Source organism: Engraulis encrasicolus, chromosome 17, assembly GCF_034702125.1.
Source record: "Engraulis encrasicolus isolate BLACKSEA-1 chromosome 17, IST_EnEncr_1.0, whole genome shotgun sequence".
NCBI lineage: Eukaryota > Metazoa > Chordata > Actinopteri > Clupeiformes > Engraulidae > Engraulis > Engraulis encrasicolus.
The window spans coordinates 38,383,689-38,401,042 of record NC_085873.1 but is presented as its reverse complement, the minus strand read 5'-3'; the positions used below and the strand labels follow the sequence as shown (position 1 = coordinate 38,401,042).

Below are 17,354 nucleotides of genomic sequence, written 5' to 3'. Positions count from 1 at the left end.
GTACGGACATACTCTGGTCTCCTCAATTGCTCGTATCACTTGCTGCTGCACTCTGTCGATTGAATCGCATCGCGCCTGGTCTATTCGCGCGGTAAGAAAATAAACGCGACTCACCACCAAGTTGCCGATCACCATGACCATCATGAAAACGATGAGGCACATCCACTGTCCCGCCACCTCCATGCAGTCCCACATGGTCTCGATCCACTCGCCACACAGGATGCGGAACACGATCAGGAAGGAGTGGAAGAAGTCGTGCATGTGCCAGCGTGGCAGCTCACAGTCCTGTGGGGTGGGAGGGGAGCATTACAAGAACATGGTGAAGTGATAAACCTGGGTAAGTTAACCTACAGGACGTGGTAAACCTGTTAATAGATTGGCCGGCAGATGTCATTTGGTTAAGAATATGAGGACTCCAGGCTCTTCTATTCGAGGATTTACCACTACCTCAAGGGTAACTTATAGGAGAAAAACGTTTTGAGTTTTTTTTTTACATTGGGCCCTTGATTTCACATCATATTCATTATGGTACACTACCACTCATAACGTGTAGGTGGATTGCTTGTTTGGAAACTTCTTGGTTTCGTGGATAATTAATTTTTGAAAGTCTGGTGAAGTCGAAAGTGACGTCACGTCACGTCATATACTTCCACCTTCACCAGACCTTCAAAAACTGTGTTATCCGCAAAACCGACCAACAAAGAAGTGTCCAAACAAGCAATCCACCTACGCGTTATGAGTGGTAGCGAACCTTATGAATAAATTAAAAACAACATACAGTATGTTGTGCCTTCAAAACTATGGCCCATAGGAAGTTGTTTCATGGATATACTGTAACTAGCCTGATCATCATCGACTTTCTAATCTCTTCGAGACTTGGTCTGACCAAGAGCATAACAATTAACATTTCCCAAACGACACGGTTGACCCACCTCCCTTGGTTTACTATTGGTTGTTTGCTTCCTGACAACGTGGGAGGATTTCCTGATTTTTCCAGAGATCAGAAACAATATTTATATTGCTCTTGGCCTGACTAAAAGCAATGCCACTAGGAGGGCATGGCCTGACTATACTGTAACCAAACTGCACATCTTCGGCAGAGCTCCAAATGACACACGTTACAGGGGTGAGAAGAAGATGACGTTACAATGTGAAATTAAAGGGACACCGTGTGGGATTTTTAGTTGTTTTTTTCCAGAATTCATGCTGCCCATTCACTAATGTTACCTTTTTCATGAATACTTACCACCAGCATCAAATTCTAAGTATTCATTATATCTGGAAAAAATGCACTTTCCATACATGAAAAGGGGGATCATGGTCCACCATTTTGAATTTCCAAAAATAGCAATTTTTAGCTGCAAAAATGACTCTACTTGGACCATACCAGAAAATATTTGTTTATTACTTTGTAAACTTTTATGTAAATATCAAATTTGGCAATAGGCAGCCCAGTTTCAATGAGCAGCATAGTTGCAGTACCTTTTTTGACCATTTCCTGCACAGTGTCCCTTTAAGGGCCCAATGTAAAAACAAATGTTTTCTCCTTCAACCTGGTTTACTACTGAGCCAGGTTCTTGGACTACTAACCTCAGCGATCTTGCAGACGCAGTCCTTATAGCTTTTGCCAAAGAGCTGCATGCCCACCACGGCGAAGATGAAGACGATGATGGCCAAGACGAGGGTCAGGTTGCCCAGAGCGCCCACCGAGTTGCCGATGATCTTGATCAGCATGTTTAGGGTCGGCCAGGACTTGGCCAGCTTGAAGACACGCATCTACCCCCAATACATTTGCACACCGTAAAAAAAAAAAACGATAGTGTTATAGGTGCTTTAAGATATGGCTGAACTTAACTTCTGTAGTGACTGTGGTTAAAGTCTTTCCAAAGATTCCAAAGGCACACTGCTGGTATCAAGTTAAAAAGCCTTTAATGAGATGGGCTGACGCGTTGCGACTACTGTCTTCTTCAGAGCCTAAAACCTAGTGGAGCCTACTGTTATAGGTGCAATGTGTAATATTTTTAGGAGTTTCTTTCCAGAATTCATGCTGCCCATTCACACATTTTTCACAAACACCTTTTTCACAAATTATTACGGTACTACCACTATCAAATTCTTAATTAGCATTTATGAAGACTGGGAAAGGTCTATAGCACAGGCTACGGAAATTGTGTGTGTGTGCATCTGAGCAGAGCATACAGTACCAGACGGAAGGATCGGAGCACGGAGAGTCCCTGCACGTTGGCCAGGCCAAGCTCCACTAGGCTGAAGGTGACAATGATGCTGTCAAAGATGTTCCAGCCAACCTGGAAGTAGTAGTAGGGGTCCATGGCGATCAGCTTAAACACCATCTCCGCAGTGAAGATGCCAGTGAACACCTGCAGGGAGGGCCGCAGATTAGTATTGGTAGGTGTTGTGTATGGATAATGAAAACTTCACTTCCCATGTGTTGATGAGAGCGCTATATAAAGTAGAGCTCCTTCTTTCCACACTCTTCTGTACAACAAGGAGACACAGAAAGCCTAGCTGTATGATTATGCAGTAGTTTAATAAAGTTACTGTACATGAAATGTGTATGCGTGCCGTCACTCGGACACAGAATAGTTTGGGAGTCGGTCTTGAAATTGGATCGTTGAATGTTTTAATTCTATACCATCCATAAATTAAGTGTTGATTTCTTTTATGTACTGACATCCATCCATCCATCCATCCATCCATCCATCCATCCATCCATCCATCCATCCATCCATCCATCCATCATCCCGTACCAGGTTGCCGACGGAGAGCATGTTGTCGAACTCCTCGGTCATGGGGTAATGCTCCATGGCCATGAAGAGTGTGTTGAGCACGATGCAGATGGTGATTCCCAGGTCCACAAAGGGGTCCATCACGATGAACAGCATCCACTTCTTCAGGAAGACCCATGGCGGACAGCAGTTCCACTTCAGGAAGATGTCTGCAAACTTGTACCAGCCAGGCGGGCACGGCCTCTGGAGCTCCTCCAGGTCTGTTGGATTGGGGGAGCGGAGAGAGAGTGTGGAGAGAGAGACAGAGAGAGAGAGATACAGAGTGAGAGAAAGAGAAACAGATATACAGAGAGATACAGAGAAAAACAGAGATACAGAGTGGAGAGAGAGACAGAGAGAGAGAGATACAGAGTGAGAGAAAGAGAAAGAAAAGGAAAGAGAGAGTGACACACACACACACAGACAAGAGAAGGAGTGAGACTGAGTGATGACGAGAAAGGAGGGAGTGACTAAGACAGAACACAGAGGAAGATGCAGAGATAGAGAGGAGACGGGAGAGAAGCAAAGCAGAGAGAAAACATGTGAAGAGGAAGAGGAAGAGGGAAGAAGATTAGAGACACTGCATGTGTTTCAGGTGCTGTTTCCACGTAGCTGGATATTTTTATATGTGGATATTTTTTTCTCCTGGTTGCATTGGTTTTTTTGCATTGGTTTTGGCCTTCCTTTTCCATGTAGCAGATATTTAAATTCCAGGTATAAAAAGCAGGAGAAAAAAATATCCTATTCAGGGGCCTGAAACGCATTTGTTACAATGGAGGATTTATTTTTATCCACATCTTGCGTTTACACCTAAACAAGAGAAAGAAATACCCTGCTAAAAAAATATCCTGCTACGTGGAAACAGCCCCACAGAAAGAAAGGGACAAAGAGAATTAAACATGAAGATATCTAGAGAGAGAGAGAGAGAGATAGAGAGAGAGAGAGAGAGTTCTAGACTAGGAGCTCAATATCGTAAATGGTAAATCAACCACAAGGCTCAAATCAACCACGAGTCGGTAGGCAGCAGTCAGGCAATTCAAATGAATAGGCAGCGGAAGCGTTGCCCAACCACGAAAAACGAGCAGTAACGTGAAAGCACTACGAAGCTTGCAGTTGATTTCGCCAAATATTTCGTGAAAACTTCACGAAATGGCTGAGATACCGTCAGACTAGACATCGAACAAGGAATTGTATGTACCTTAGCACACTGAAGTACGTATTTATCTACCCTGATGAATATCAATCAATCAAATCTATCAAAATGACTTATATAGAACATTATCATACATAACTGTCAGTCAATGTGCTAAAGAGTAAAGAAAGAGAAAAGTGACGAAAAAGAAACTATATTATAGTGTTATAGACAGTAGATCATTAACAAATCACCAAAGGCAGATGAGAATAAAGCTGTTTTTAATTTCTTTTTAACTGTTAAAGCAGTTCTAATTTGAACAGGAAGTTGGTTCCAGCATTTTGCAGCATAATGACTAAATGCCATTTCACACAGTTTAGACCTGACCCTAAGTACAACCAGTAGAGGAAATTCTGAAGACCTAAGACTACTATGAACTAAGAACATAAACTAAGACTATAAACTACTGTATACTCTACATGGTACTGTATGAACAACTGCAGTAAATGGACTAACAAATATCTGTTTTTTTACGAGCGCATGTACTAAATTTACACAAGCAAATACATTTACACAGGCAGGATTAAATTATTCTGCGGTAGTTATCATTCTCCCCATTCTGCAGATGTCTGCTAAATATATCTAAATTGGACCCTGCCGATGACGCCAACTGTGTGTGTGTGTGTGTGTGTGTGTGTGTGTGTGTGTGTGTGTGTGTGTGTGTGTGTGTGTGTGTGTGTGTGTGTGTTTGTGTTTGTGTCTGTGCGGTGTTTAAATAAAGATTTGCCTCCACAAACTCAACCCATTGCCCTAGAATAGCATTTAGCTTATCGCTATCAAAGGGCCACGGCCCGGACTGTTGCGAAGACTTCTGCAAACAGAGAGCGCTTATCACCCACCCACACACACGCATGCACATACACACAAACACTGTCGTTCAGACAATGCCAGTCCAAACCAGAGGCCACTTGTCCACTGCTGAAGGCTAATCTGGCCAATTACTAGCCATGGACTTGGACAAACAAACAGACACACAGACACAGACATACACACACACACACACACACACACACACACACACACACACACACACACACACACATGCAGACACATGCACGCACACACACACCCACAGAGTACACACATCACAAATAGCCTGGACTATGACAAGGCCAAAAAGCCCTGCTGTATTTAAAAACAGCTCTGTCTGGATCTCCATCCACACAAACACAAACACACACACACACACCCACCAAACCACAGTGTTGTGTCTGTCACACACACTAAATTAGCTGCTGGCAGACAGTCAGAGGGGACAACAAGAGATCGAGAGAGGGAGGAGATATACATAGTTTGAGCTGTCAAATGACAACTGCACAAAGACCCATAATCCAGAATGTAAGCTATGTAATACATGTGGACTGTGTTACTGTGTACCGTGATGGTGGTGATAATCAATCAGTAGGAGATGAAAGCGGTGGCAACAAGGGTGACAATGATGATTGTCATGCAGTGGCACCAGAGCCATGGCTGGATTGGCCATAAGGCACACAGGGCATTTGCTCGGTGGACTGTTGATGATTTTGTCCTGGTGCACCCCTCAATAGTGTTATCTGTCCGTACACCGGCACAGCAGATGTAAATCTGAGTCAGATTTACATGAATTTTGGCTGTTGTGGTCAAAACAGCCTGTAACAGATGACTAAAAATGTTTTCACAGGCTTCATTGATTGATCTCTCAATGCCACGTGGTCTGGTCTTGAATGAAAATGCCCGGCCTGATAATTTGTCCCAGTCTAGCCCTGACCAGAGCCGCTGCTAGGCATAACTTATAAGCACAGTATGCCGAGCACTTGGGGCCCCAACCACTTTGTCCCCAAAATTGGGGGCCTCCTAAACTGAAAAACTGAAAAACAGACCTCCTAACTGAAAAACGTCATAGGAAAAAATATTTAATATAGGGGTGGGCATAGATTAATTTTTTTAATCTAGATTAATCTCACTGCAATTATGAAATTAATCTAGATTAATCTAGATTAATCTAGATTAATCTATATCAAAATGGCTCATTCAGAATAGGCACGATAGAGAAATAATGCCGAAAAAACCTTGGGGTTTCTTAAGACAGATGGCACATTAGACCAGAGCTCATCTTTTTTTCCAAAATGCATCTCATCTTCAAAAAATGGTCATGTTGATACTTGGAGATGAAAAAAATCACAGCAATATGTGTAAAGTGTGTCCAATATGTTAGGAAGCATTTACAGTTATAAGATACTGAAATTTCAAAATGAACAGTGCTATAAGTTGTAGATGCAAATACAGATAAATCTATCAAACATTTAGGCTATTTAAACAAAATTACCTCAACAATTCAGCATTTCATTTCTAATGGGGAGAGAGAGAGAGAGAGAGAGAGAGAGAGAGAGAGAGAGAGAGAGAGAGAGAGAGAGAGAGAATCTGCCACTGACTGTTAAAAGGAGCAGCGGCTCCTTTAAGAGAGGGAGGAGCTCTGCGCGTAGTAGCCACAGCCAGAGATACTGTTGGCACAGCAGCCCTCAGCAGAGCCAGAACCTACAGCACTGGCACACGGCGATTTGACAGTTGTTCTCAGAGTTAGAATGCCAGATGAGTTACAACTCGACATGAATTCAGTTTGCAAAAAAAAAGTCAAGCGCGACAACCGCGAGGTTTATTACCGTCGGACATGAGAATATCTCACTGAATCGCAAATGTGCGCGATTGCAACACAAACATTCAGCGAGAGTAGATATTGACAGTTTCAGTTTGACAATCTTCAAATGACTATTACACGGAATGTTTTGCAATTAGCCTATAGCACAGGCAAGATTTCTGGAAGTTGTTTATGTATTCAATGCAATGCGTGAGGAAATGTAGGCTATGTCGGGCTGGTAGCTAGGCTACTCACACACAATAATGTCTCTATGCTTCACCTCAAACAATAACGTCTCTTTAGTCTACCACTTATGAAAAAGCACTCAAACAACAACTACCACGGCAGAGGGATTAATGTTTTCAGCTGCAAACACTTCATATTTAGTAGGTCTGCTGAAACAACAGGTGGAGAGAGGAGAAGCGACTGGAGCGCAGTCTAAAAGCGTCTGTCAATTAAACGCTATGGTGACGTGCATACCCAAACTCCAAACCTATATTTTGAGAATAGATTAACGTGCGATATTTTCTTCATCGCGAGACAAGAGTCTCACATTATCGCAGCACGTTAACGCGGATAACGGCCCACCACTAATTTAATTACAATTCAAGACATAGATTTTATTATCAAAAGACCCATCATTTTTCTTTGAAGAAATGTGTATTCCATTACTCAATTCGGGCAGATGAACTGTTTTGCCTAATATAAACACCACCCTATGCTTCCTGAAACAGAATGGGGGTAGGGGGGGGGGGGGGGGGGCTCCTGACCAGTTGGTGCTTTGGTGCTCTCTGCTGCCATCTCCAGCAAGTGAGGACACACGTGGAACAGCAGCACATGTGGCTGCCCTGAGAATTGCAGAACGCATCGACTAGCAAAATCATAGAGGTACTGTAGAACATTAGAAAAGAAGCGACCCCGTCCTAGCCTGGGAACTCCCATACTGCCTTTAGTTCTACACAATTGTTCCAATCTGAAAGACAATCTCACCTGTGATAAGGTCTGGTGGTAACCAGGCAAACCCTGTTCCCTTTTTTCAACGCAATCCTGGCAGATTTTATTTGTAGGTAGACATGATGAGTAAATAAATTGAGAAGGCGGCTCACCTCTGCTAAATATGGAGTAATGACGTGAAAAATTCTATGGAAACACTATACAAGGTCAATAGATAAAATGTGCACGCTATGGGCAGGTGATCTTAAGATCAAAGGGCTACAGGTTCCAGGGGCGATTCTAGACCAAAATTAGCAGGGGGCTGTGAATAAATTGACTGCATTTATACATTTTATGAAAATATATCCATTTGAATTCATACATATAGGTCGCTATTACTTAAGTTGTTTTCTGTCTTGTCTGCTTTTTCTCTCTGTATTTTTGTCTGTCTCTGCGTCTGTGGGTTTCCTGGCCCTGCGATGCTGGCCTTTCCTGCTTTCCAAGTCAGGGGGACTCTTCCTACAATTGTCCTGGCAGATAGCCAGATGTTTCCAGGTTGACATGAAGATTGATAACTTTGAAAGATGACGTTAGCTTTTAGGACCAAATAAAAGCTTGGCTACGTCTCGGGTGGAGTGGGCTGCCATTTTCAATGTACCATCTGTAAGGGCAGATAACCCATCGTCGCTCGCAGATTTTAAATGCTACCTCTGTTTCTGTGTGTGTTCTTTCAGGTCAATTTGATAAGGTAATACAGTGAAATTGTTAAGGTGATATAGTAATTTTATTCACAGGGGCCATTATTTTTTCAGAGAGGCACATAAATTGGCAAAAGAGATACATTTTTCATGTTATGAATATACAAAAATGTATATCATGTCGCTGTCATTGGCTGTTCAGCCAACATGATCTCCAAAAATTCCGTGCTCCTGGACACGGATGTTAAGGACACAAAATATGTGTCCAGGAGCACGGATTTTGCCAAAATTCTGTGCTCCTGGACACGGAATTATTTTCTGTGATGGACACACAGAAGTGCTCTCTCTATACTCCCACAGCTCTATGTTTCCACAGTCTTGTGTTTTCTGAGGATTTTTCTCATTTCAAATATTTCTTACTGACAGGTTAGGATTAGGGATTGTTTTGGTCTGGGCACAGCTAGTTTTCTTTCATTCATTATATGAATTTGATAGCCTAGCAACCAACTGGAAAAGGTATTTCTCAAAAATATGTCTTTAATGACAGGTTAAGCTTAGGGAATGTTTTGGTCAGGGCACAACTTAAATAACTATCGCATGATTTTGTTTAGGATTAGCATTTGGTATGTATTTTCTAATTATAGAGTTAACACAGTGCTGTGGTAATAGCCTTTAGAAAGCACTTCCGTGTGCCCATCACGGAAAACAATTCCGTGTCCAGGAGCACGGAAAACAATTCCGTGTCCAGGAGCACGGAATTTTGGCAAAATCCGTGCTCCTGGACACAGATTTCATGTCCTTAACATCCGTGTCCAGGAGCACGTAATTTTTGGAGATCAGGCTGGTTCAGCACAGGGGCCACAACAGGCGCCAGGAGGAAATCTACAGGTGTCCAGACCTCTGTCTAGAATTATAATGTAATAATAATGCACTGTACCTTCCATGGCAGTGGAGAGCATGGTGTGGGCACTGGCTGTCCTCTTCATTAATGTCGGCTGTTCCAGGAACATCATACTGTGTTTGGAGGACCCAATGGACTTCCCATCCTTACTCTTCTCATCGTCTGTATATATCTAAACACACACACGCATGCACGCATACACACGCATACACGGACACATGCACGCAGAGGAGAGTTATATACAATATAAGTGAGGAATATAAGTTTGCAAGTGTATATGCCATGACTGTGAGACACACGTCACCAACTCCTGGCAACGTTTTTTTTTTTTTTGAGGTATTGACTCGTCATGGCCAGGGTTTTGGTCGCTGCAGGATATGCATGCGTGTGCACTTTTCCTGCACAAATATGTTTGCCTGATTATCATCGACTTTCAAATCTCTGTTCCAGACTTGGTCTGACCCTGTGCATAACGATTAACAAACATTTTCTCTGTCCCAATAAAACGTCTCTGCTTAAACGACGTCACTGCCTTGAACATACCCATGAGTGCTTCGTTAAATATACTGTACATTGATTTTATGTAAATCTCCTCACCTCTCTTTCTGAAGAGGCCCTGTCGATGATGAACCGTGGCACGATTCTTCCATTGCAGTCCTTTATAACATCATCGTTGTCTCGGAGACTGCGTGTGTCATTTGTGCATCGACTTTGCGTCCGTTGGCTAGCCAAAGATGTCTGACTGTTAACAATCATCTGTTGACATTGGATCAGCACAGTTCAGTACATTTCTCCAGGTTTAGCTAACACAAATCAGTGGAGGAGATTGTAAGCTATATACGTATCTAGCGTAAGAACAGAAGAGATCATCTTGTTGACAATGACTTTGTGTTTGCACATTAGCCTTCAAATGGGATGACAGATTTGTAGTAAATCTAAAACTCTACTATAACTTAATCTGAATTCAATTTTGGCGATCTACCTATCTAGGGCAGCCGTGGCTCAGTGTTTAGAGCACTGGGGTGGTAAACCAAGCGTTCCTGGTTCAATGCCAGACCGGACCACGGCTGAAGTGCCCTTGAGCAAGGCACCTAACCCCCACACTGCTCCCCGGGCGCCGCTCAGCTGCTACAGACTAGTGTGTGTACTTCAATGTGATTCACTAGTCCAAATGGGATAAAGTGCAGAGAAAGAATTTCTCCTAGGGGACCAAAACTTGTCTCCAATTGGCCCTGACACACACATCTATATATCTATCTATCTATCTACAAACTGAATGATCTACAGTGTTGCCAGATTGGGCGGTTTCCCAACCAATTGAACAGCTTAGGACGGCTGTCTGCGGGTAAAAATGGGTAAACAGGGCATCTGGGCAGGTTTTTCTGCAAATTTATAGGCATAGAAATCAATAGAATTTAGTTCAAATTGGGAGGGATTTAGTGCTTCCAGGCAGGTTTTGAGCATTTGGACTGGAAATCATCAGTCTCATCTGGCAACCCTGATGATCTTAAATGAGGCAGTATTAGTTATACTGATGAGCAGGGCCCTAAATAAACATTTTTCACCACCAGCCAAAATGGCTAGTAAATGAAATCTTACTAGCTAAACACACACTCACTAATGGGTCAAAGTGGCTAGTAAGTTGCTTTTTTCTACTAGCCAAAATGAAATTTTACCAGCATGTGGCCGGTTGGCTGGTGTTAATTTAGAGCCCTGCTGATGAGGTACTACAGTATGAGGTGGTGGTCACCTGACCTCTTGCTCCTGGTTCCGCAGCTGTTCTAGAAGCCTCTGGAACTCCTCCTCCTTCTCGCGCGCTTCCGCCAAGGTGGCCTCGTTCTGCTCGTCGTACGCCATGGCAACCACGGCCAGGATCAAGTTGATCAGGTAGAAGGAGCCCAAGAAGATCACCACCACGAAGAACAGCATGTAGGTCTTGCCAGCAGCACGCAGAGTCTGAAGACACACAGATCAGCACAGGTCAACACATTAGGATGATCACCACCACAAACTACCACCACCACCACCAAGACCAGTTTGGTTTAGTTTAGTTTTATTTGATAGGAGCAGATACATACAGTAGCATGTGCGTTGTATAACAGGCAAACAGCAAACAGCAAGCATCATATCATTTATAACATAAAGGTAATTTCCAATGCGTGTACAGGTATGTGTGTGTGTATGTGTGTGCATTACCAGCATGAAGAGGTTTTCCCAGAAGTCCTGTGTCATGAGTCTGAAGAGTGCGAGGAAGGCCCAGCCGAAGCTGTCGTAGCTGGTGTAGCCGTAGTTGGGGTTCCTGCCGGCCTTGATGCACGTGTAGCCTTCGGGGCACTTCCTGTCAAAGGGGAGACGGTGAAGCCTCGGGATAGACACACACACACACACAAACTGTACGCATCCACGCACACACACACACACACACACACACACACAAGCATATACACACAGACAAACATGCCAGGACACACATGTATGCATGAATATAGGCATGAATATAGACAGTCATGGGTGAGCGGTTAGGGCGTCAGACTTGTAGCCCAAAGGTTGCCGGTTCGACTCCCGACCCGCTAGGTTGGTGGGGGGAGTAATCAACCAGTGCTCTCCCCCATCCTCCTCCATGACTGAGGTACCCTGAGCATGGTACCGTCCCACCGCACTGCTCCCCATGGGGCGCCACTGAGGGCTGCCCCCTTGCACGGGTGAGGCATAAATGCAATTTTGTTGTGTGCAGTGTGCAGTGTTCACTTGTGTGCTGTGGAGTGCTGTGTCACAATGACAATGGGAGTTGGAGTTTCCCAAAGGGCTTTCACTTTCACGAATGCACACATGAACAGACACATGCATAGACATACTCTCTCTCTCTCTCTCTCTCTCTCTCTCTCTCTCTCTCTCTCTCTCTCTCTCTCTCTCTCTCCACCCCCCTCTCTCCCTCCCTCCCTCTCTCTCTCTCTCCCCCCACCCTCTCTCTCTCTCTCACACACACACACACACACACACACACACACACACACACACACACACACACACACACACACACACACACACACACACACACACACAGAAACACACACATGCACACGCGAAGATGAATGCACACATGAATGCACACATGGACACCATACCATGTCCTCTGTACCCCCATAGTCCCAGTATAAACCTTTGGCTTACCCCCCGGACCCTTTCATACCAACACACTCTATTCCACACACACACTGCCATGCTGGTAAACTCCAGGTAGATCTGGCAGGTGCATGCTATTTCCAGCATTACAGCATTCTATAAAGACACACATAGCAAGCATTAGAATTCAATACAGTATAAACACACACTAAGCACCGCAGTATACTAGAAAGACACACAAAGTCAGATTTTGAGAATACTGTAGTATGAACTCACATTCACTCAAGAGAGTGCTGTAACAACACACATACCCAAGATTAACATAGGCATGCAACTACCCAGCACTGGAACACACTATAACAGACACGCATATGCAGCATTAGTGCATTCTATACAGACACACATAGCCAACATATCCAATTAGTATATACCATAAACCCACACATAACCAGCGTTACTTTAAACACATACAGTATAGGTAGCATTGGGCTATTCTATACAGCCACACATCCCCTGCCTTAAAGCATAAAATGTAGACATGCATACCCAGCATCAGAGCTGTTTCCACACAGGAGAGCATCCAATGCCCCGTCTAAAAAATACTGATTCTCTGAAAAGAAACGAAAAACAAAAATACTTTATTTAAAATTACATTACAGTAAGCATTTCAGAGTACAGTCTATGTGCTACATTTCTTGTGGTCTGGTTATTGCGACGGCAAGTCTCTCCTATTCCCCTGAAAAAAGGGAACCAAGACATTTTGACCATTAACCAACAGGTCAATGACTGGACTCTGATGAAGATGGCTTGCCATCGAAACATTAGTCCCCAACATGTTGTGCACTTGAATTAAAAAGAAAAAGCATCCCTCTTCGTTCAAGATTACCTGCCTCCCTCCCGTTGATGCACCAGATGTAAAAACAGAAGCGAGTGGAACCACTTTTTTTAGGTCAATGGGGTGCTTTTTAAGGCAATGATGGACCAGGTCTGTGAATAGGTGAGTGGAGGAGAGGTGGTCTAATCGATTGCACCTACAAGCAGTAGCATATGGAGGCTTTCGGGTGCCATTGGGGGCTGCCCCCATGAATGGGTGAGGTATAAATGCAATTTTCTTTTGGACAATGTGCACTTGTTTGCTGTGGAGTGCTGTGTCACAATAACAATGGGTGTTGGAGTTTTCCCAGTTGTGCTTTCACTTTTCACTCGCACATTGTCACCATCTCACCTGGGTTGTCGATGTAGGCCTTGAAGTCAAAGGTGGCATTCACGCCCATGTCATCCATGTCATCCAGACCCGCGTACAAGGGGTCCAGGTTGACGATGGGAGGGGCCATGGTGGCGTTGAGGTCCAGGAGGGTGTCGTTGGAGAGGGGCCAGCGTATGCACTTGTTGCGCAGGTTACCCATGAACAGCTGCAGACCGATGAGCGCAAACACGGCCAACGCGAACACCGTCAGGATCATCACATCCCCCATCCTCTTCACAGACTGGATCAGAGCTCCCACGATGGTTTTCAAACCTTATGAAATATACATGATATGAATGGCACAAGCCTGTGTTAAGTTATGCTATGCTATGTTATGTTATGTTATGTTATGTTATGTTATGTTATGTTATGTTATGTTATGTTATGTTATGTTATGTTATGTTATATTATGTTATGGTATGTGTTGTGCTGTGCTATGCTATGCTATGTTATGCTATGTTATGCTACGCTATGTCATGTCATGTCGTGGCAGCTTACCAGGAATAACTGTGATGGTTTTGAGAGCTCGAAGTACACGGAATGTCCTCAGGGCCGACACGTTGCCAAGGTCGACAAACTCCGTGATATACCTGACAGTTAGCACAAACATATGCACATATGCACATCAGATTTACAATAAACACACACACACACACACGCGCGCGCACACACACACGCACACACACACGCACACACACTGCCACACACGCACACTGCCACACACACGCACGCACATACACACGTAGCGACAGGACACTGATGGCTAAAAACAACATAGATACACAGATATTTGCCTTACACAAGCAGAAATGCACAGGGTAATTCCACGTCTAGACACCCAGTGTATGAGCTTACATTTAGGCAGAAACACACACCGGGTGATACTGGGAAAGCATTAAAAGGAACAGTAAATTGTGAAACGCGAGCCTAGCACGCTGCGGTCTGTGTGGAACAATAAATACCCCTCACACACAGGGGCGGATCTAGCTATTTGGGGGCCCAAGGCGAAATATAAACATGGGGCCCTCAAAAGTCATTATATAGGCATACAATTCTGTGTTTTTGGTGCTATACTAGTGTTTTGTCTCAGTTATATCTTGGATTATTTTACATTAGCAACAAATTAAGATCAGGCTTACTTTTTTCTGTATTTACTGCTGCTAGTGTAGAGATTGGGGGCCCTTATGGAGGGCAGATTTGGTTGGGGCCCTAGGCAATTGCCTTGGTTTGCCTGATGTAATGTCTGTCTTTGCTCACACAGCAACTTCATTTAGTTTGGAGACGCAACATGAGTCAAGGCAGTTGACAGGGCCATTTCAAGGTATTTGGGGGCCCTTGGAAAAGGGAACATGAGGCCCCTTTAACCCCCACTTCAAGCTATTGGGTAGGTACGCCCTGGGACAGGGATTTCAACAAGAGAGTCATTGCACTTTTCGGTCATAGAATTTAGGGAAATACTGCTGACGAAGTGGTCGTTGCTGCTATTTGAATATACCAGTCATCATCAAGGGCCCCCCTTTTTATCCTGGGGGCCTCATGCAATTGCCAAGTTTCCCTGCCTGGTTGTGTCAGGCCTGGAAGTTAGCTGTAAGTAAGTGATCTGTTTTAATGACGGCTATTTTTAAGGAGGCCCGGCTTGACTGACTGAATGACAGCACAGGTTGACAGCCATAGAGGAGAAGCGAAAAAACAACATCCTGCCTCTTAAGCCCCTCACATTTCCTGACTTCTCTACTTTCCTGACTTCTCTACTCTCCTGACATCCTCTTCGTCTCTCTACTGTCCAATCAATCAAGAAAAGAAAGATATCGTCTGCGCTCCTTCGTGATAACGTTGAAATGTTAGTTGCCCAATAAAACAGTATCTATATCTATATATGAAGAGTTCAGATGCAAAACCCCCTAAGTGCCTTTTCAGAAAATAATCTTAATTCATTTTTATTTAATACTATTTTTTTATTTTATTTATGTAATATAACTATTTATATGTATTATCAAGTACATGAATGTAAACCAAACCAAGAACGGGGTTCGCTAAAAATATAGAAGTGCAGGTCTTCAGAAATGGAGTTAGGGGGTTTTGCATCTGAACTCTTCATATCCACATTTGAAGATGCTCCGGTGAGTTTCTTCATTGTCTGCAACCAGGAAAAGGTTTTGGGGGACGTTTCAGGAACTGGATCCCCCCCCCCCCCCCCCCCCATTCACCAATTATTTTTGGCCAATCTTTGTTTTATTACAAATACTTACTGCACTGTAGTGTACAGCGTACTGTCAATAAGTCAACCCAGTTCCATAGCCATCATGTCAGTGTAACTAGGCCTACTCCAATTTCAAGCCATTATTTATAGTAAACAACATCATTCAAAAAGTGGATGATTGGTCAATTGGTGAGCTATTAATGAAAATGAAAACCTGATACCCAAGGTGTTGATTTTGACTCCTCTGCGGCCATTTTGAGTCAGCCATTACAGTTAGTCAGCTCATGTATCAGTGTCATTCCATAATTTCACCATGAAATCCAGTCAAACTTTATAAAAGTTTACCTAATTCATTTATTTGATTGATTGACTATTAATAGATACTCACACCATACTGACTACCATGGAATCCAGCTAGACATTATGTAAATTTAACTCATTTATTAATTTATTTGATTGATTGATTGATTGATTGGTTGATTATTAAATAGATACTCACGCAATATTGATCACCATGGAATCCAGCCAGACTTTCAACTGAAAAATGTAACTAGTGTATTTGATTGATTGATGATTAAAGAGATACTCACGCCATACTGATCACCATGAAATCCAGCCAGTTCCATGGGTCTCTGAGGAATGTAAAGTTTCCGACGCAGAAGCCTCGCGACAACACCTTTATCGACGCCTCAAAGGTGTAAATGCCTGTGAAGACGTACCTGCAAACAACAACCAGAGGCCATTGTTAGACGGTTCATTTTAAACGGCAATACTATGGCAGCCATGACACTTTAGGAGACTAAGAGCATAAATGAAGAGTCATGCAAGTACATCTTCAAAGGTGCTTATATTAGGGGTGGGAATGAAATTAATGAATCACAGTCTTCATTTCCAAGTACTGTGTATTGCAAGTCTTACCAAATAGAGTATGCATCTGACTAAAACACCTCAGTCTGTACCATCAAAATCCAACGCAAACAGCAGTGTGTGTGTGCTTGCGCACGTGTGTGTGTGTGCGTGTGTGTGTGCGTGTGTGTTTGTGTCTGTGTGTCTGTGTGTGTGTGTGTAAACTCACTCGACTGTTTTGCTCCATGGCGGTGGATTGCTCATGGTCATGAAGACACAGTTTGCCAGAATGGTGACCATGATGATCATGCTAAAAACTTTATTGCGGAGTCAAGGACAACAAGTATGCCAAAATGACACAATAGGAAAGGTTTGGAGGGCTACAGCGTTTTTGGTTGGTAGTCCGAAGGTGCTCTTTGGTCAAAAAATTGGAAACAAAAGAAACAAAGTATCCAAGGCACTCTTCCCAAACGCCAATGCGTTTTTAACTTTTCTACAATGATTTAGCCATTTAATAAAGCTATTTTAACTTTTTTGGGAAGAGTGCCTTGGATACTTCGTTTCTTTTATAGCAAAATGACACTCTCATTGACAATGACAATGTCTATGTCTAGTCAATCAACAACCCACTGGTTGGAACCTATCAGAGTAACTGTACTGATACGCATACATTAAACAAAAACATTCAACAAAAATTCAACAATTCAACAATGTTACAGTAAGAACAGCCATACCTGCAGACATAGAAGTATGCTCTTCTTTTACATTCTATTCTGTACTATTCTATTCTATTCTATTCTATTCTATTCTATTCT

The 17,354-nt window shown here is 43.2% G+C and overlaps 1 protein-coding gene across 1 annotated transcript in view; it reads right to left on the bottom strand.

The window, feature by feature from the left end:
* Positions 1 to 17,354, bottom strand: part of scn4aa (sodium channel, voltage-gated, type IV, alpha, a) — a 52,750-nt gene that overhangs the window by 25,715 nt on the left and 9,681 nt on the right. Inside the window, exons 5-17 of the mRNA XM_063220736.1 lie at positions 16,769 to 16,858; positions 16,284 to 16,412; positions 13,992 to 14,083; positions 13,473 to 13,766; positions 12,794 to 12,857; positions 11,321 to 11,462; positions 10,880 to 11,080; positions 9,722 to 9,880; positions 9,161 to 9,296; positions 2,769 to 3,007; positions 2,205 to 2,378; positions 1,591 to 1,776; positions 115 to 285 (exon numbers count right to left, since the gene is read on the bottom strand). Of these exons, the coding sequence (XP_063076806.1) occupies positions 115 to 285; positions 1,591 to 1,776; positions 2,205 to 2,378; positions 2,769 to 3,007; positions 9,161 to 9,296; positions 9,722 to 9,880; positions 10,880 to 11,080; positions 11,321 to 11,462; positions 12,794 to 12,857; positions 13,473 to 13,766; positions 13,992 to 14,083; positions 16,284 to 16,412; positions 16,769 to 16,858 (2,077 nt within the window). The remainder of the gene's footprint in view (positions 1 to 114; positions 286 to 1,590; positions 1,777 to 2,204; positions 2,379 to 2,768; positions 3,008 to 9,160; positions 9,297 to 9,721; positions 9,881 to 10,879; positions 11,081 to 11,320; positions 11,463 to 12,793; positions 12,858 to 13,472; positions 13,767 to 13,991; positions 14,084 to 16,283; positions 16,413 to 16,768; positions 16,859 to 17,354) is intronic.